At 36.1% G+C, this 18,464-nt stretch overlaps 3 protein-coding genes across 7 annotated transcripts; 1 reads left to right on the top strand and 2 right to left on the bottom strand.

Annotated features, from left to right (window-relative positions):
* Positions 1-10: 10 nt before the first annotated feature.
* On the bottom strand, positions 11-4,487 carry LOC311304518 (P-selectin). Of its 4 annotated transcripts, XM_084431577.1 has the most exons (10): positions 4,112-4,487; positions 3,482-3,572; positions 2,972-3,035; positions 2,516-2,881; positions 2,274-2,378; positions 1,882-2,067; positions 1,600-1,779; positions 446-523; positions 308-329; positions 11-204 (listed from the first exon to the last, which is right to left on the bottom strand). In XM_084431577.1, exons 2-10 carry the CDS (start codon positions 3,539-3,541, stop codon positions 129-131), a joined length of 1,137 nt encoding a protein of 378 aa, XP_084287703.1. In that variant the 5' UTR covers positions 3,542-3,572; positions 4,112-4,487; the 3' UTR covers positions 11-128. The 4 variants fall into 4 exon arrangements, with proteins under 4 accessions (XP_084287703.1, XP_084287701.1, XP_084287702.1 ...); XM_084431575.1 differs by lacking the exon at positions 308-329 and having other exon boundaries at positions 11-218; positions 435-523; positions 4,112-4,278; XM_084431576.1 differs by lacking the exon at positions 4,112-4,487 and having other exon boundaries at positions 3,482-3,874.
* Positions 4,488-5,180: 693 nt separating this feature from the next.
* sele (selectin E) lies at positions 5,181-11,608 on the bottom strand. The gene is made up of 22 exons (XM_084431572.1): positions 11,403-11,608; positions 11,254-11,311; positions 10,772-11,158; positions 10,514-10,624; positions 10,231-10,422; positions 9,949-10,140; positions 9,655-9,843; positions 9,371-9,562; positions 9,077-9,265; positions 8,793-8,984; positions 8,499-8,687; positions 8,217-8,408; positions 7,923-8,111; positions 7,639-7,830; positions 7,345-7,533; positions 7,061-7,252; positions 6,600-6,776; positions 6,176-6,355; positions 5,954-6,076; positions 5,785-5,806; positions 5,590-5,663; positions 5,181-5,483 (listed from the first exon to the last, which is right to left on the bottom strand). Exons 1-21 carry the CDS (start codon positions 11,403-11,405, stop codon positions 5,606-5,608), a joined length of 3,408 nt encoding a protein of 1,135 aa, XP_084287698.1. The 5' UTR covers positions 11,406-11,608; the 3' UTR covers positions 5,181-5,483; positions 5,590-5,605.
* A 3,677-nt stretch (positions 11,609-15,285) lies between these two features.
* On the top strand, positions 15,286-16,610 carry LOC311304474 (14 kDa phosphohistidine phosphatase). Of its 2 annotated transcripts, XM_084431474.1 has the most exons (4): positions 15,286-15,509; positions 15,907-16,031; positions 16,326-16,438; positions 16,564-16,610. In XM_084431474.1, the coding sequence occupies exons 1-3, from the start codon at positions 15,368-15,370 to the stop codon at positions 16,404-16,406; spliced, it is 348 nt and encodes a 115-aa protein (XP_084287600.1). In that variant the 5' UTR covers positions 15,286-15,367; the 3' UTR covers positions 16,407-16,438; positions 16,564-16,610. The 2 variants fall into 2 exon arrangements, with proteins under 2 accessions (XP_084287600.1, XP_084287599.1); XM_084431473.1 differs by having other exon boundaries at positions 15,306-15,509; positions 16,326-16,610.
* The last annotated feature ends 1,854 nt before the right edge of the window (positions 16,611-18,464 follow it).

Below are 18,464 nucleotides of genomic sequence, written 5' to 3'. Positions count from 1 at the left end.
AAAAGATAACAATGGGATAATTGACTTTATTAATTTTTTTCACATACAAAGTATCAAAATAAGAATGAACTGAAGAAGATTTGACAATAAAAAAAATCTAACATCAATCCAGTTATTGTCAGACATCTTTATTCTGAACATAGAGGTCCATCAAGTGGTGTGTGTTCAGCTTCAAATGCTGGATTCAGCATTTCCTGTTGAGTTCTGCAAGAAAACATCTGGAGTAAGATTTATGTATGGTTAATTGTAATCTAAATCATCTAAATCAGTGAAATTGGCTAGAAAATTTAAAGTAAACACAATTTACCTCAATCTCACTGCCTTTTTATCTACAACCAAATTTAAAAAGGAAAAAGAAAACATTTAAAAATATATATATTTTTCTCTTTGGAATAATTGTTTTCAAATATTTGATAAACCTTTCAAAACTTCACTCTATACTCACTCTTTCTGCAACAAAAACAGCCACAAAACACTGAGATGACAACAGATGCCAAAAGAGCAATTTGAAAATGGACAAGATCTGAGGAAAAATATAACAAGATTCTAAGTATTCTTTTTATATAAAAATTTAAAAACAACAGTTGATTCATTTTTTTGTTCCCTGACATTTCTTCCCTTTAAAAATAATAGAGTTGAGATTATGCATTTGGAAAGGATTCATTTTATTAAGGAAAGAGCATGTTTTTTTGAGCATGTGGAGGTCATTTACAATGGGCAAATTTCCAGATTGTGTAAGTGCATCTCAGTTGCTGAAATACTTGTACTCAGATCTCTTCTTTTGTTGTTGTCATTGTTTGTTTGTTTTATTGTTTGATTTTGTTTGTTTGTTTTATTGTCCTTATTATGTAACTGTGTAAATAAATAAATAATGGGTTCATTTAATCATATTTTTGACCATTGGGTTCATACATCATATAGAATAATGTTAATTGAAACCTCAAAATATTTTAAATGTAACGGGTGGTTTTTGAAAGAGAAATTGTTTGTGTGAATGATTCAGAATTAAATCAGTTATGTATTCAGATTATAAATATATTATTATTCATATAAATAAATATGAAAGCATACTCTAATGGGGTTGAAATAGAGGCTTAGGGTAAAAATAAAGGTTCCTTATTGCCATTGATGGTTCCATAAAGAACCTTTAACATCCATTGAACCCTTCCATTACACAAAAGATGCTTTAAAAGGTTCTTCAGATTATTAAAATGTTCTTCACACTAAGAGAAAATGGTTCATGTATAAGAACTTTGACAGAAATTATCTTTGGGAAAACAAAAAATGGTTCTTCTATATGGCATTGCAGAAAAAAAGCCTTTTGGAACTTTAGTAAGTTTAGTAACAATTAACAAAATGTTTTGGTTATTTCCAAGGCTGCATATTCATGATTAGGAATATAGATGGTTGGTAGGAATATAGGAATATAGACCCTGGTTGGTAGGGTGAATATTTCTAGGATATGATCTTTTAAAATGAGTAAATAACCAATCCTTTTCAAATTAAATTGTTAGAAAAAAATCACACACTGTCAAGACCAACATGCTCTCATTATACCCCATATCTGTGGGGCACAACTGAAAAGTGCGAACTCCTTACTTGCACACATCAATGGAAAGGAAGACTCCCACATGCCATCAGCTCTGCAGGTGAACTTAGTAAAGCCCAGAAGCAAACGTCCAGGTGGACACTGTACTCTACAGGCAGATCTGAAGCTGTCATGTTCTTCAGTGCAGTTCATCATTCCACCACCAAACAAAAGAAGGGGAAAACACTCCTCTGCAAGCGGAAGGCAACTCAATCTTGCATGCATATATTGATATCTATTAAGAGATATATCAGTGCAAACACAGAATCCTACTATTGAAATATATATTGTACCTGCACATGAAGGTGGAGGTGCATTCCATGCACCTGATGAATTGCATTTGAGCTCAGCTGTGCCACTCAGCTTATAACCACCAGCACAGGAAAATTTACAGTTTGAGTTGAGGGAATGATTCCCATACAGACCGGAGCATTTCATCCAGCCATGCGGTGGTGCGGATAGTTGCTCACACGACACGACTGGAGAGAGAGAGAGAGAGAGAGAAAATGTCATGTTTAAGGAATGTCATAAGTAAAGATTTTCGTAATATAAACTATTCAGGATTATATCCAGTTTTATCCATTTAACATTGTTTTTTTCCCCACTAATTTAAATTATAATATATTTCACTTCATAGATAGATATTTCACCACTTTACATTTGTTTAAATACTGTTTGTTCTGACCTGTTTCACACCGTGCCCCAGAGAAACCTGGCTTACATACACAGGTGAAGTTGTTGACTTGTTCTTTGCAGAGCCCATTACTGCATGAATTGTTTAGACATTGTGCTGAAAGAAAATATATAGATTTATAAGAAACATCCTTTCTGGACTGTTAATAACTCAAGAGATGTATTATAGACTATAGTGCTCTAACTGGAGATAAATGAAATTGAAAAATTAAAAAACTAACTCAGAATCCTTACCTTTGTAACACACAGGATACTTTTTTTTACCGCAGCCGTCATCGTTCCACTTGCCAACGTTGACACCGCTGTACATTTCCACACATTTTTCATCAGTCAGAGCATTGTTGGGCTCTTTGTCTGCCCAGTTTTCATAGTTCACGATCTGTCCATTGGCAACCCACGTCCAATTGCCATTGATCTTTTTGAGTCCAATCCAGTAGTAAGGACTCGAGGTTCTATTTTTCAAATGTGTTTTAAGGAAATGTGTTACATTTTCATTGTCAATCACTACAATGTCTGTGTAATGTTTTTGACACCACTCCCATGTCTCATTCCAGGTCATCGTCGTGTTATCTGAGTGATACGTCCATCCTTCAACACTGACTGTAATGTTTGGAAATGAAAAGTTCAAGTTAAATCTGTTTCTCAAGTTTATTTTATTCTTCAAGGTTCATGAATGTAGAATACACTTACCCAGTATCAGCCAGAAAACTCCTATGTGCACAGATATAGCTCTAAGCTTCACAATACCTCCAGTCTAAACAATAAAAACAGCCACTTAATTCAGTTCACCTTAGCACTTTTTTCAATACAGATTGTTTCAAAGCAGCTTTACAGTGATAACAGGAAAATAATGCAGCAAAGTTTGTTGCTGTACAGCAGATCTGAGAAAATAGTGTCATAGTCCAGCATAAGTAAGTGTTGTTCAGTGATGTTTCTTTTTTATTGTAAAAAAAGTTAGTAATTTAGTTCATTTATATATATATATATGTATGTATGTATGTATAGTCGCTCTGGAGAAATCAATGATGTCATCGTCCAGCTCAGTTCAGTTCTCATATAATGGTGTCAATGCAGGAAGATCAAGAAAGCCAAAAGCCAAAGGCGACAAATTACGCATATAAATGCAGTTAAAAAAAGAAAAGGTTTTTATTAAACCAAAAAGCTTATAATAAAATGCAAAGACTCATATTAGATACATACCGTGGTCTTCTTTCGACTCCTTTCGACTGAATCACTTGTCGTTAGAGGAATTTTGTTCATAGTTGCTTTTCAACATAAAGTCTCTTCTGCTCTGTAAGCCAAGTGGGTTTTCCCACCATATATATCAGTCGTTCGCATTAAATTGCAGGATGTTTTCTTCTCAGGTTTGAGAGAATAAACATTACGTAATGAGAATAAAAGAATGCCACTTTCTAGAAACTTGATCTTTTTATAAAATCATCTCATTGAATGGTGCTGAGATGAACATGATGATTAGATGATTTTGATAATCGAACAACAGACTTCATTTAAAAAAAGAATTACAATATTAAAATGAGGTACATTTCAAGAGACACTTTAACCACTGTAAGGTATAAACGAACTAAAAAATATATTATATAACAAACATACACTCCCTGATAATACGCAGCTTCAGGGAAGGACACAGTCACAGGAAACGACCAGATGAACATGACCCGGGTTATTTAAACAAAACCTTTCACTGCACTCACAATGCTATTGGGTTTATGCACTTAAGATAAAGAGTGCAGTGACTTAAATTCCAACCTTTATTTAGGTGTTAAAGGGATAGTTCACCCTAAAATAAAAATGATGTCATTATTTACTCACCCTGGTGTTGTTCTAATGCCATAGCCTATGCCTCTTTCTTTTATGGACCACAAAAAGGTGAATTGTTAAAAAAATGTCCCGTTTGCGACTATGCGCTCATCCATATAATAGTGAATAGCGGCCAGCATATTACAGAATTCCCATGTGACAAGTGCCATATTCCAAGTGTTCTAGGGGTATACGAAAGGGTTTAGTGAAAAACAAACCAAAATGCAATGTAGGCCTATTATTAAGTAAATATTCTTGACCATGTCCGTTGGTCTTCTCTGCACGGCTGCACGATGTTCGTGAGACTAATAGCGTTGCAGTTCACTCCAAAAAAGAAAAAGCATAGCCTACAATTTGTGAGAAATCAAAAAAATACACGTGTACTTTCGTCACTGAGTAAAATATCACTGGGACTCTGTTTGTCTGATGTAAGTCTGACAGTTGACACAACGGGTATATTCATTTAAGAGAAGAAGACGCATGGGTTGTATTTCATGTTATGTTTTTGTTAATATTGATTTCTCACAACTTGTGTGCTTTTTCTGGGCGAGATGGAGTGAACAGTGGTGCTAACAGTCTCACGAACGAGCATGTCGTGCTGCAGCCGTGCAGAGAAGACCAATGGGCAAGGTCAAGAATTTTGTTAAATAATACATTACATTTCGGTTTGTTTTTTTACCAAACTCTATCGTATACCCCAGAACACTTGGAATATACGGAATGGGATCATTTTGTGATACTTCAAGTTCTGCGTCTTTTTAAAAAAGATTGATGCTGGTCGCTATACTGCGAGAGTGGGACATTTTAAGAACAGAAAGAAAAGCATGAGGTGAGTAAATGATGACTTATTTTTTATTTTATGGTGAACAATCTCTTTAAGATTAAAATATTCTGCTGATCATTCTACAAATGGAATGATCAATCACATTGAAAGTTTTTTTTATATATTTGATATTGTAAAATAATAATGCTTTATATGCTAATGATGTATGCTTTAGTGAAGATTTAGGCACTCATCTGAAAGAGGAAAAGGCATTGAAACACCCAAGTCATGATGTCATGTAAATGTAGACCAACAAAGTTTGACTTTCAAATAGTTTAATTTGACCAATACTGTTTTGGAACAATAAATAGTACATAAAATAGTGTACATTAATAACATTAAAAATATTTAAACCATACAGAACAATATGTTCAGTCAAGTATATAATAAAAGCTTCCATTGGGAAGAAGACATCAAATTCAATTAGGACTGTTGCCTGATAAAATGGTAATGTCCATCAGATTGAGTATAAAGAATATCTTATCACATTAAAAGTGTCAAATCATTTGGAAATGAAATTACATGAATTTTCCTGTCCAGCGATGCAGCGGTGATAGATTCCTGTGAAAAGGAAGGTTGAATTAGTTTTTCAATGAATTGTTCACAAACTACATTACTATCATTAGCAATACTGGCCTGTATATGTGCATGAGGGATATATCCTCACCTTGTGTAGTTTGAGACTATATGAGACTGTCAACACTCTTATAAACCTGTGGTGGATCCTCAATATCCGAGGTACTAAAAATGAAAATAGACAAAAGCAGAGTTAAACAGGATTAAGCCTGGATAAACCAAATGCCATAAACTGATATATAACAAAAGTAATAAGGATATAATTGCTAAATAAGCCATATCTCACCTGTTCAGGTCAAACTTGTTAGCTGAAAACAAAAATACATAAATTAGCATTTTAGTTTTGGGTATATTATTAAATAATTATATGGAAGAACATATTCTAGTCAACTATATGAAATATGGGATCATCGCATGTAGCAATTAAAAAAAACTCAGTAGGCTGTTTGACTCACCTTTACTCCTCAGTCTCTTCAGTATCCAGTAGACTAAGAACAGACTGGAGCTGCTGATAATACCAGCAACCCCAAGAGTCACTTCTGTTGCTTTGATAAGTGATGCAGAAGGATCAGGATGAGCTGAAAATACAGATAAAAGGAAAGCTGTAGAATGTCTTTCTCACTTCAACAATGAAATGACATATCTGCATCCCACAACAATCATTGTTAGCTGTTTACCTTGACACAATGCCACTTCCCCTGACCAGCTCCCATTGAGGTTGCACGTCATTATCTCATCACTGATAAGTTGGTGGCCGTCAAGACAACTGAAGGTGCAGACAGTGCCGAAGATGAGAGCTTCAGATGAGCAGTTCATATGCCCATTAATTGGCTCAGGAAGTTGCGGACAGACCACTGCTACAGAGTTGAAAAAGATAAAGTGTTTTGCATGATAAAAATGCATAACATTTTTAAGTACAATAAACTTGACTGTGTAAGTAATTTCAACTTAAATTACATTACACTGACTTAAAAATAAAGTTTAAAATGGCTTAAATTATTTTGATGAGTTGAAGTAATGTAAAAACATATGCTGTCATGACTGTAATGTCTTTTTCTACAGTGTGTAAATCCACAAATGAGACATGAGTTTGTTTATTACCTTCACAGTGAGGTGGTTCCTGACTCCACTTTGCCATTTTTGTACAGCTGATCTCTAAAGCCCCCTGGAGGAGGAATCCTTCTACACAATCGAAGCTGCATTTGCTCCCATAACTAAAGCTTGAAGTACAACTCAGCTCTCCATTGACAGGACTGCCAAGGGCTGGGCAGTGATGAACTGAGTGGGAAGAAGAAGAAAAGTTTTTCTAATGAGTTTTTCTTTGTAAATATATATCTGATGTGTTTTGCCTTGCACAACATAAATTCCATTCATGTTTTCAGCTTAATAAATGATAAAGAAATATTTAATTAAAACTAAGCAGTAATATTTACAACAACAAATAAAAATGACAAAAGCATAACAAAATAAAAAAAAATGTAACTAAAATTAAAACTACTAAAAATATATAAAAATAAAAAAAGCTACAAGAATACTAAACCAACACTGTTACAACTTCTTACTTTCACAAGTGGGTTGTGAATCATTCCAGTGTCCCGTGGCTCCACAGAACAGTGTAGAGGAGCTGTTGTCTCGCAGCTTATATCCTTCTTCACATACAAACTCACAGGTGGATCGGTAGCTGAATCGGCCCATCGGATGATTACACTGCATTTCACCTTCCTGTGGTTTGATCAGCTCTGAACATTGAACAACTGCAAAAAGATTCACCGACATTTCAAAGAAAATGAGTTTAGGCAGTTTTGAACAGCATCTGTAAATGTTCCCTAGTGTAAATTAAACTCACGTTCACATGTTGGTGGTTTGCTTGACCACTCTGTTGTAGAAGTGCATCTTGTTGTACTGGAGCCCTTTAGTTCATAACCCTCCTCACAGGAGTATTCACACTGAGAGTCATATGAAAAATCGGTAGGATCAGAGCACTGGACGGTAGCATGATCTGGTGGCGTGACATCCTGTGGTTTGCATTTTACAACTGAAAAACAAAAAACAGGACCATCATTAAACTCTTGTGCCTAGTTTCAAAGAACTAAAAGCAGACCTGCAACTAAACTTTATGTAAAAACATGATGCTTCTTACTTTCACAAGTGGGTTGTGAATCATTCCAGTGTCCCGTGGCTCCACAGAACAGTGTAGAGGAGCTGTTGTCTCGCAGCTTATATCCTTCTTTACATACAAACTCACAGGTGGATCGGTAGCTGAATCGGCCCATCGGATGATTACACCGCATTTCACCTTCCTGTGGTTTGATCAGCTCTGGGCATTGAACAACTGCAAAAAGATTCACCGACATTTCAAAGAAAATGAGTTTAGGCAGTTTTGAACAGCATCTGTAAATGTTCCCTAGTGTAAATTAAACTCACGTTCACATGTTGGTGGTTTGCTTGACCACTCTGTTGTAGAAGTGCATCTTGTTGTACTGGAGCCCTTTAGTTCATAACCCTCCTCACAGGAGTATTCACACTGAGAGTCATATGATAAATCGGTAGGATCAGAGCACTGGACGGTAGCATGATCTGGTGGCATGAGGTCCTCCGATTTGCATTTTACAACTGAAAAACAAAAAACAGGACCATCATTAAACTCATGTGCCTAGTTTCAAAGAACTAAAAGCAGACCTGTAACTAAACTTTATGTAAAAACATGACGCTTCTTACTTTCACAAGTGGGTTGTGAATCATTCCAGTGTCCCGTGGCTCCACAGAACAGTGTAGAGGAGCTGTTGTCTCGCAGTTTATATCCTTCTTCACATACAAACTCACAGGTGGATCGGTAGCTGAATCGGCCCATCGAATGATTACACCGCATTTCACCTTCCTGTGGTTTGATCAGCTCTGGACATTGAATAACTGCAAAAAGATTCACAGACATTTCAAAGAAAATGAGTTTTGGTGTCTTGAACAGCATCTGTAATGTTCCCTAGTGTAAATTAAACTCACGTTCACATGTTGGTGGTTTGCTTGACCACTCTGTTGTAGAAGTGCATCTTGTTGTACTGGAGCCCTTTAGTTCATAACCCTCCTCACAGGAGTATTCACACTGAGAGTCATATGATAAATCGGTAGTATCAGAGCACTGGACGGTAGCATGATCTGGTGGCGTGACATCCTGTGGTTTGCATTTTACAACTGAAAAACAAAAAACAGGACCATCATTAAACTCATGTGCCTAGTTTCAAAGAACTAAAAGCAGACCTGCAACCAAACTTTATGTAAAAACATGACGCTTCTTACTTTCACAAGTGGGTTGTGAATCATTCCAGTGTCCCGTGGCTCCACAGAACAGTGTAGAGGAGCTGTTGTCTCGCAGCTTATATCCTTCTTCACATACAAACTCACAGGTGGATCGGTAGCTGAATTGGCCCATCGAATGATTACACAGCATTTCACCTTCCTGTGATTTGATCAGCTCTGAACATTGAACAACTGCAAAAAGATTCACAGACATTACAAAGAAAATGAGTTTAGGCAGTTTTGAACAGCATCTGTAAATGTTCCCTAGTGTAAATTAAACTCACGTTCACATGTTGGTGGTTTGCTTGACCACTCTGTTGTAGAAGTGCATCTTGTTGTACTGGAGCCCTTTAGTTCATAACCCTCCTCACAGGAGTATTCACACTGAGAGTCATATGATAAATCGGTAGGATCAGAGCACTGGACGGTAGCATGATCTGGTGGCGTGACATCCTCTGGTTTGCATTTTACAACTTGAAAACAAAAAACAGGACCATCATTAAACTCATGTGCCTAGTTTCAAAGAACTAAAAGCAGACCTGCAACTAAACTTTATGTAAAAACATGACGCTTCTTACTTTCACAAGTGGGTTGTGAATCATTCCAGTGTCCCGTGACTCCACAGAACAGTGTAGAGGAGCTGTTGTCTCGCAGCTTATATCCTTCTTTACATACAAACTCACAGGTGGATCGGTAGCTGAATCGGCCAATTGGATGATTACACTGCATTTCACCTTCCTGTGATTTGATCAGCTCTGAACATTGAACAACTGCAAAAAGATTCACAGACATTTCAAAGATAATGAATTTTAGGAGTCTTGAACAGCATCTGTAAATGTTCCCTAGTGTAAATTAAACTCACGTTCACATGTTGGTGGTTTGCTTGACCACTCTGTTGTAGAAGTGCATCTTGTTGTACTGGAGCCCTTTAGTTCATAACCCTCCTCACAGGAGTATTCACACTGAGAGTCATATGATAAATCGGTAGGATCAGAGCACTGGACGGTAGCATGATCTGGTGGCATGAGGTCCTCCGATTTGCATTTTACAACTGAAAAACAAAAAACAGGACCATCATTAAACTCATGTGCCTAGTTTAAAAGAACTAAAAGCAGACCTTTAACTAAACTTTATGTAAAAACATGACGCTTCTTACTTTCACAAGTGGGTTGTGAATCATTCCAGTGTCCCGTGGCTCCACAGAACAGTGTAGAGGAGCTGTTGTCTCGCAGCTTATATCCTTCTTTACATACAAACTCACAGGTGGATCGGTAGCTGAATCGGCCCATCGGATGATTACACTGCATTTCACCTTCCTGTGGTTTGATCAGCTCTGGACATTGAATAACTGCAAAAAGATTCACAGACATTTCAAAGAAAATGAGTTTAGGAGTCTTGAACAGCATCTGTAATGTTCCCTAGTGTAAATTAAACTCACGTTCACATGTTGGTGGTTTGCTTGACCACTCTGTTGTAGAAGTGCATCTTGTTGTACTGGAGCCCTTTAGTTCATAACCCTCCTCACAGGAGTATTCACACTGAGAGTCATATGAGAAACTTCCTTTGGGATGAAAGCACTGGACACTAGCATGACCTGCTGGTGTGACTTCATTTGGTTTGCATTTTACAACTGAGAAGCAGAAAGACGGTAATATTATTAAATTTCACTTTTCAATGACAACACAGATACAGTCAGCAGTATGTAGAGAATTATTACCCACCATGTTCACATCGTTCTCCATAGAATCCTTTAAAGCATGAGCATGTATGATTGTTTATGGTTTCTACACATTCTCCTTGACCACTAACACAAGAGTCACCCTTGCAGGACGCTGAGGGAGAAAATGTGCATAACTATTCATTAATGTTTGCATTTATACAACAAAAACCGCAGAATGACTCTTCTTATTTCATTCCAATTGAAAATGCATTGGTTAGAAGATCTTACAACACCTTATAAACGCTTAAATGCTACCTACCCGTGTAGCACAGTGCAGTCTTCTTCTTTAAGCAGGATTCATCATTCCATTTGCCTTCATCTTGATCTCTTTTAATATATATTTCCACACAGTCTTCATTATTCCTTCCGTTATTGGGCTCCTTATATGCCCAGTTCTCAGCTTCCTTGGTAAGTGTCTTGTTAGTTCCCACCCAGGTCCACATGCCATCAATTTTACGAATGCCAATCCAGTAATATCCACTGACTTTTGGAAAGAAGTTGTTGAGGTGAGAGATCTCCTCTTTGTTCTGGATGGCCACCATGTCAGTATAGTTCTGCCTGCACCACTGTCTGGCATGTTCCCAGTTCATTTTGGAGTGGGAGGAATGGTATGACCAGCCTTCAGAGCCTCTCCATATGTTTAGCACTGTGGAATTAAGTCATTGCAACTTTGAATGAACTATGTTTACAGGTTGTATTTACTCAGTAAAGTTTACATGCTAGAATGGTTTACTTTCTTACCTGAAGAAATAAGAACAAGGGAAGCAAAAAAGTGCAAAGGTACTTTGACGCAAACGCCCTGCAAAATTAAAGAACTATGTCAATTGGATAAACATAATTTTAATTGATACTAAAATGATAGAAATGCATATTTTTAATGCTTTACTTACCATTGTCAGTACAGATATGAAATGGTCCTGTTGACTGTCGTCTCCTAGGTCTTCTGATTTGAGATTCTAGTCTGGGAATCACTGTGTTAGGGCATTTATATAGGAGCTCAGCTATGGTTCAGGACTTCCCTTCCCGGATCCACTTGTGAAATCAGCCAGTAAAAGCAGTGGAATTCCTTTCTCTGGAAATACCCCTCTCTAACACTGATCAAGGAGGAAACTGCTTTCACTTAAATTTTTGGGGGGAGTTTAACATTCTCAGGGTGGTAGTGTGAAGAAGTGACCTCTCAGGAAATGTTGTAGAGCTTTTTGTCTAAAACAGCCACAGCAGGATGACTGTATATTTTTATATTTAGAAATGGAATTAACACTTTTTTTTTATTTGACAAATTATTGTATAGTAATCTGACATTTCTCCTATGCATATTGTCCATTTGTTTCAAATCAATCAACTGAATATGTAACTTTTAAAGAACAATTCCGACTTTCACTTTTTGGTGTGAAAAAGTAATCAGCAGGGAGATACTTAAATTTCCTGTGAATATCTTCAGCTCTGTTTATAAAGGAAATAAAGAAACAATATGGGTCGAGAGGGGCATGATAGGAATTGTCATGTTGCCAGTAATCATTTGGCACCTTTACTGTTTCTTCCATAGAAATACAGTTAATAGTAATTTTTATACACCTCAGTGAAGTAAAGGTCACGTAAATATGACATAAGCATATATGAAGATTTTAGGACAATGAATTAAGTCTAGATATTAAAGGCAACTGCAACAAAGCGCCAATTCGCGCCAGTGACTTCTAGCAAGGTTCCGGAGGTAGGCCATTTGTGATATATTTTGAGATAAGTTTGCTTAAATGGTTAGCAATATGTGAAAAATGCTTTGGAGCCACTGGTGCAGACTATAGGTAGCTTACAATATCTTATAAAATCTCTATAAAATCGGCTAACTTTATATCAAATAAGTGACCTTTGCATCATGTCTAACTTTATATTTATTACACAGCAAATGAACCAATCAGAAGATGGACCATTTTCTTTGTTCAGTCTCACCAGATTAAATGTATCCAGGTAAGCACTGCAGTAAAACTTTCACTAATTCATTCATACCAAATCTAGCATTCTAAACTACTTAGGTTTATATTTTGCATTATTTTGATATTTTATTAGGCAGAGGACTCTCTACCATTGCAGTCCCACCTGAACAGGAAGGTCCTAATATCACTTTCACTTTTTGACTTTCACTTTTTGGTGTGAAAAAGTAATCAGCAGGGAGATACTTAAATTTCCTGTGAATATCTTCAGCTCTGTTTATAAAGGAAATAAAGAAACAATACGGGTCGAGAGGGGCATGATAGGAATTGTCATGTTGCCAGTAATCATTTGGCACCTTTACTGTTTCTTCCAGAAATACAGTTAATAGTAATTTTTATACACAACTCAGTGACGTAAAGGTCACGTAAATATGACATAAGCATATATGAAGATTTTAGGACAGTGAATTAAGTCTAGATATTAAAGGCAACTGCAACAAAGCGCCGAGCCAGTGACTTCTAGCTAGATTCCGGAGGTAGGCCATTTGTGATATATTTTGAGATAAGTTTGCTTAAATGATTAGCAATATGTGAAAAGTGCTTTGGAGCCACTGGTGCAGACGCTTACAATATCTTATAAAATCTCTATAAAATTGGCTAACTTTATATCAAATAAGTGACCTTTGCATCATGTCTAACTTTATATTTATTACACAGCAAATGAACCAATCAGAAGATGGACCATTTTCTTTGTTCAGTCTCACCAGATTAAATGTATCCAGGTAAGCACTGCAGTAAAACTTTCACTAATTCATTCGTACCAAATCTAGCATTCTAAACTACTTAGGTTTATATTTTTGCATTATTTTGATATTTTATTAGGCAGAAGACTCTCTACCATTGCAGTCCCACCTGAACAGGAAGGTCCTAATATCAGCGCACAGGTGGGTTAACTACTGTAGGAAGGAGAACGATCATCACACAGTGATTTCTTGCATGTGTCTTGCTGTGTATTTGTCTCAAACAGGTTCACTGCAGACAAGCTGAAATGGGTTAAAATCAAATAAGTGAAATTATTTTTAAGGTGGGGTTATGTGTCATGTATTGTGAAAGTAACTGTGTTTTGTCCTGTGTTGGACATTTTCTTTTTGACTGCATAAAAATGTATTTATATTCTGCAGTTTTATGAATGTAATGGTTGATATTTCATTATAATACTTGTATAAGCTAAACAATCAATGACTCTACATTCATTTTGTCAAATGCTAACGTTTTGTTTATGGTTTTATGTATGTTTTTAACAATGTGTGCAGTGAAGGACAGCACATAATGTGTTAATTTAACACGTTTACACATATTTGTGCTAACCTTTCTGACAGATTTACTTTGTTAAAATCATTAACACAATCAATGAGTTAAAATGAACACAACAAACGTTATCCCTAAACTCACCCATTCATGTGTAAAAATCACATCATTTCCAGCATTGACTGTTTATTTTGTGATATATATGAAATGTTTAAATAAAAAAATAGTATTTTGTGATAACTTTTGTCTAATTGGTTTGTATGTCAGTAGTACTTATAGGATACAAATAAAATTATGACATCTAATTTATGTTTAGTACAAATAAAATAAAAAATTACAGTAGTGTACTGATTAGCTTCGTTTTTACAGTAATGCACTGTATTACACAATTACAGTACGGTACTGTAAAACTGAAATACGGTTTGGTACTGTAAAAACCCCTTGAAAAGTCTAACAGTGAACTTCTAAAGAACAGAGGTATTTCAGAACTTACATAAAATATTTAAAATTAAACTGAATTCAATTCAAAAGTAAGAAAGGAATATGTGTGTGAGACTATTTAAATTAGTTGAAATAGGCTATAGCCTAGCTGTGCTGTTTAAAAAATTGCTTTGTTTAAAAGCTGTTATTGTACTTCAGCTCCCCAAAGGTTTCTCTGAGACCTTGAACCTTGGACCCTTCTCGGATGCCACTCAGTTCAGTGTGTTTGCACAACTGTTGCACCCACCAGCTTCCGTATTACAGAAATAGCTGTAATGAGGGCAATGACTAGTGCGAGCAAAGAACAGAAAAGTAAATAATGCGTGTCAAAATAATATCTTATAATATTTAAGCTCATACAAACGTATCCATTTGAAAACAAATATAAACACACTCAAATTGAGTAGGCTATGATTGTTTTTATTCATTTTTCATGTGCGTAGTTACAATAAGCTATAAGCATAGCTGGTCACACACGAGACTGAATTAGAATGTAGAATGAATGAATTACAATGTATTTCTTCAACTAATGACACTCTTGGACCTGTGGAAATTACATTTCGCATTAAAAAAAAACAAAACAAAAAAACATCTGAAGGTTGGACATCTGAAGATCTCTTTGAAAAATTTGTAAAAAAAAAAAAACTAAAAATCAAATCTTGTTTTTCATGCCCTAAGAGCAATAAAAACACATAGGAAAAACAAACTTGCTTGCTGGTGGCGGCTGAGAGGGAAAGTCCGCCGCGGGTCAGAAAGGAAGGGGTGGTCAAAGCGAGATAACGTGCACAATGATACACGACGAACTAAAGTCTTTTTTTATTTTTTTTTTATTTTGACATAAACTGCATGTAACGTTAAAACCAGATCTGCCAAATAATAACTGTCTGAATTTATATAATATTTTGTATTAATTTTTGTATTAACACCTTTCAGTAATTTCTGCTCCTTTTACAAACGGTTTAACCATATTTCTAAAAAGACATACTTTACATGTTCTACATTACCAGATTTATTTGTTTATTTATTTATTTTCTTCGTGTTATTTTTGTTGTATACTTCCGGTTTGTAGTTTGTTGCGTGGTGACTGTAACTGTGACGTTATAAAGGTTCGTCTGCTGTCTGTAGCTGCCACAGCGAAGATGGCAGACGCTCTGAGCAAAGTGCCCGATGTCGACATTGATCCAGAGGGACAGTTTAAATACATATTAGTGAACATAAAGGTTAAAGGTGGAACTGAACATAAAGTGATAGTGAGGGGAACTAAAACGGCGGAGTACCACAGTAAGTGTGCACGCTAGTGCAATAGCCTGAATGTCTGTACGCAAGCCAGCAAGTTAACTTTATCCTTTTCAGACAGCTATTTATACATCAGCTGGTAACATCCACTCTGTTCTTCTCTGTTTATGGGCACTGAGTAAAAATATCTGTCAACATAAAAATGTTGGCATAAATGATTGACAGCTAACATTGAATTGATTTTGTGGATTGATTGAGATGCTAATTTATGAAGAAGTTATAGTAATAGCTATATTAATGTTTAGTTGAATACAAAAACTGTTGACAGGCTCACGAGACTTGTATCTGTTTCAGCAGATCTCAAAATAAACGCATGGGTAGTATTGCTGGAATGATTTTGACTCCTTTTTTTTTTTTTTTTTTCATTATTTATTTTATTAAGTTCACATATTTGAAAAAGTGAATCCTGCTATGGAGGCCTTGGGACTGGAGTGTAATTGTCTTGGAGGTGGCAAGATTGAGCACAACAACACAGAAAAGAAACTTCGGGTGTTTGGAGAGTCTACGGTAACACACTTTACCATTATAACAACTACTTAAAATGATGAGATAAATTAAGGTTACAGCAGGGGTTACACAGGCACACACAACAACTATAGTGTTTCATAGAGACTAGGTAGAAGTAGGCCTACTATTCAGATATTAGTGAACAAGTCGCAGTGCATCAATAAGTGTAGTCTTCTTTTTGGGCATGAATATTTGGGGGATATATGAATATTCTTTCCTATATTTTAAAATAATCAGATGTTGCTTTTAAGCTTGCTTTAAAGAGATGGTCTCACATATCTTTTCTTTTTCTAGGGATATGGGAAGGCTGACCATGCTGTCACGGTGGAAAAGCTCAAATCTGTCTTTAAAGACTATGAAATCACTATGGAATAGAAGACTCAAATCCATGAACCTTTCGTGAAAATGTATATTTTTTATAACTCTTTAGCTATACCTCATTTTTATTTGGATGTAAATTAAATAATTGTCCACCACAGTGTCAAAGTTGAACTTTTTCATTAACTTTGATTTTTGGGTCTGACCTGCACAGGAACTCTGCATGCTTTGCACAGCGATAAACATATCCTGTCTCCTGTCTCTGTCATGGAATGTGTCGGTTTAGAGATCAGGAACAGATAGAAGAGCATCTGTATGATTCATGAGTGGTATGTCTAGTTAACTTCTTACTAGACTTCATTGAGAAATTTATGCACACATATTTGGTGAAAAACATTTCACAGAACCAAACACTATGTTTTCACCATTACAATTAAATTGTAAAAAGACCCATTATTTTAAAAAGCATACATTTATATGGTTACATATGTGATTTCATGTGTATTGTGCATAAGGGATTTTTCCATCCTGTTTCTGAAGTTGAAACTTTTACTAATTTCCTGTATCCTGAGACCCTGAATAAACGAATATGACCCTCATTGTCTATTAGCATTAAGAGGTTACATGAGAGAGCATAGACAGCCTTACACTCTAAAAAAAAAAAACCTTCTTCAGGGGTTCTTTGTGGTGGTTATGGTGTTATATAGCACCACTACCATTTGAAAAGCCCAGTTTGGTTCTTCAGCGGTTCTTTGGGGTGGTTAAGGTGCTATATGGCACCACTGCCATACAAAGAACCCGTTAAGTCCCTACAGTTCTTCAAAGGTTCTCTCTCTCTCTCTTAGTCTCTTAGTTTAGTTGGTGATAGGATTAGAAAAAAAAAACACTAAAATAATTAATTATCCATCTTTAAGTAAAAGTGTCATTTAGAAGCATATTCACTCATCAATTGTAGTTTCTGGCATGATAATGGGCCCTACTACCTCAAAAAAAAAAAAAAAAAAAAAGGTTCTATACAGCACAAATGTGCTATAAAGCTTCTTAAAGGTCCCATTGAATGAAAATGTCACTTTATGTGGTTTTTTTTAACCTTAATATGAGTTTCCCTAGCCTGCCTATGGTCCCCCAGTGGCTAGACGTTTGGATGGGTGTAAACCAAGCTCTGGGTATTTTTGAGAAAATGAAAGCTCAGACGGGCGAATCTAGAAAGGTTACCTCCCCTTTCTCTTCTTTGCCCGCAAAAAGAATTTGGCCCGCCTATGAGAAAATGAGCTGCGTGAGCGCGATATTGTTTTTTCCTCGAGAGACATCATGGCTTGCAACGAGCGAAGCGTGGCAGATGCTCAGTGTTTGGATGTACACATGAACACAAAAGTATTTTTTTATTTCCTTCATCCGAGCCTCTGAAGAACCAGTGGGTTATGTGAATTTCTGATGTGTAATTGTTCAAGTTCAGACAGATAATCTTTCTCTCAAAGTCGTTCAATACTGTTTATGCATCAGTAAATCAAGCCAGTGACTAAACGATCAACTTCACATCATTTCTCTTACTTAAACTGTGATTAATATATATACAGGAAGCGATCAAAGAACAATCCCTTTCCAATCTTCCAAGCTGTCAATCACACAGCGTGAGTTTATCTGGACACTTGCCAAAACTCGTTATGAAATAAATGACGCTGTTACACTGCACAACAAAACTCTAACTGTACTTACCTCATGTTTGCGTTGGTGAAATCATTAGTGAGAGTGCAGAAACTGCGTTGCAATAAGATCTTCATTCACGCGATCAACAGGCTGTCATCTGCTCAATGCTCATCACTGCAACCTTTTATGTGATGGGAATAGATCTAAATACTTTTAAAAAACTTCTCACAATTCGTTAACCCCGACAGCTGTAATAGTAAAAACGTATAATAGTTGTAATAGTAAAAGTTTTCGAGAGAGTTCCACATGTAATGCTAGATATTTCATATGCAAGCATGTCAGCCAATCACAGCAGTGGGCGTTTACACTTAAGTCTCACAGCAGACACGCCCCTTCTAACAGAGCGTTCAAATCAGAGGCTAAAATCAGGCTAGGAAATATGCCTTTTATTTCTAAATTATAACAACT

Source organism: Rutilus rutilus (assembly GCF_951802725.1).
Source record: "Rutilus rutilus genome assembly, chromosome: 15".
In the NCBI taxonomy this organism is placed as follows: Eukaryota; Metazoa; Chordata; class Actinopteri; order Cypriniformes; family Leuciscidae; genus Rutilus; species Rutilus rutilus.
The sequence above is the reverse complement of the archived record's forward strand: the minus strand, read 5'-3'. Positions and strand labels throughout refer to the sequence as shown.

Bases quoted from the DNA above. Each gene is read 5' to 3' on its own strand.
- LOC311304518 (XM_084431575.1), bottom strand. From the start codon at position 3,541: ATGAACAAAATTCCTCTAACGACAAGTGATTCAGTCGAAAGGAGTCGA. The intron at 3,036-3,481 runs GTATGTATCTAA...TTTATTGTTTAG, and splicing joins GGAGTCGAAAGAAGACCACG to ACTGGAGGTATTGTGAAGCT. The intron at 2,379-2,515 runs GTAAGGATTCTG...ATTTTCTTTCAG, and splicing joins GTATCCTGTGTGTTACAAAG to CACAATGTCTAAACAATTCA.
- sele (XM_084431572.1), bottom strand. The intron at 8,985-9,076 runs GTGAGTTTAATT...ATCTTTTTGCAG, and splicing joins CAAACCACCAACATGTGAAC to TTGTTCAATGTTCAGAGCTG. The intron at 5,807-5,953 runs GTGAGTCAAACA...TTTTGTTTTCAG, and splicing joins GAAGAGACTGAGGAGTAAAG to CTAACAAGTTTGACCTGAAC.
- LOC311304474 (XM_084431474.1), top strand. From the start codon at position 15,368: ATGGCAGACGCTCTGAGCAAAGTGCCCGATGTCGACATTGATCCAGAG. The intron at 15,510-15,906 runs GTAAGTGTGCAC...TATTTTATTAAG, and splicing joins TAAAACGGCGGAGTACCACA to TTCACATATTTGAAAAAGTG. The intron at 16,032-16,325 runs GTAACACACTTT...TTCTTTTTCTAG, and splicing joins GGGTGTTTGGAGAGTCTACG to GGATATGGGAAGGCTGACCA.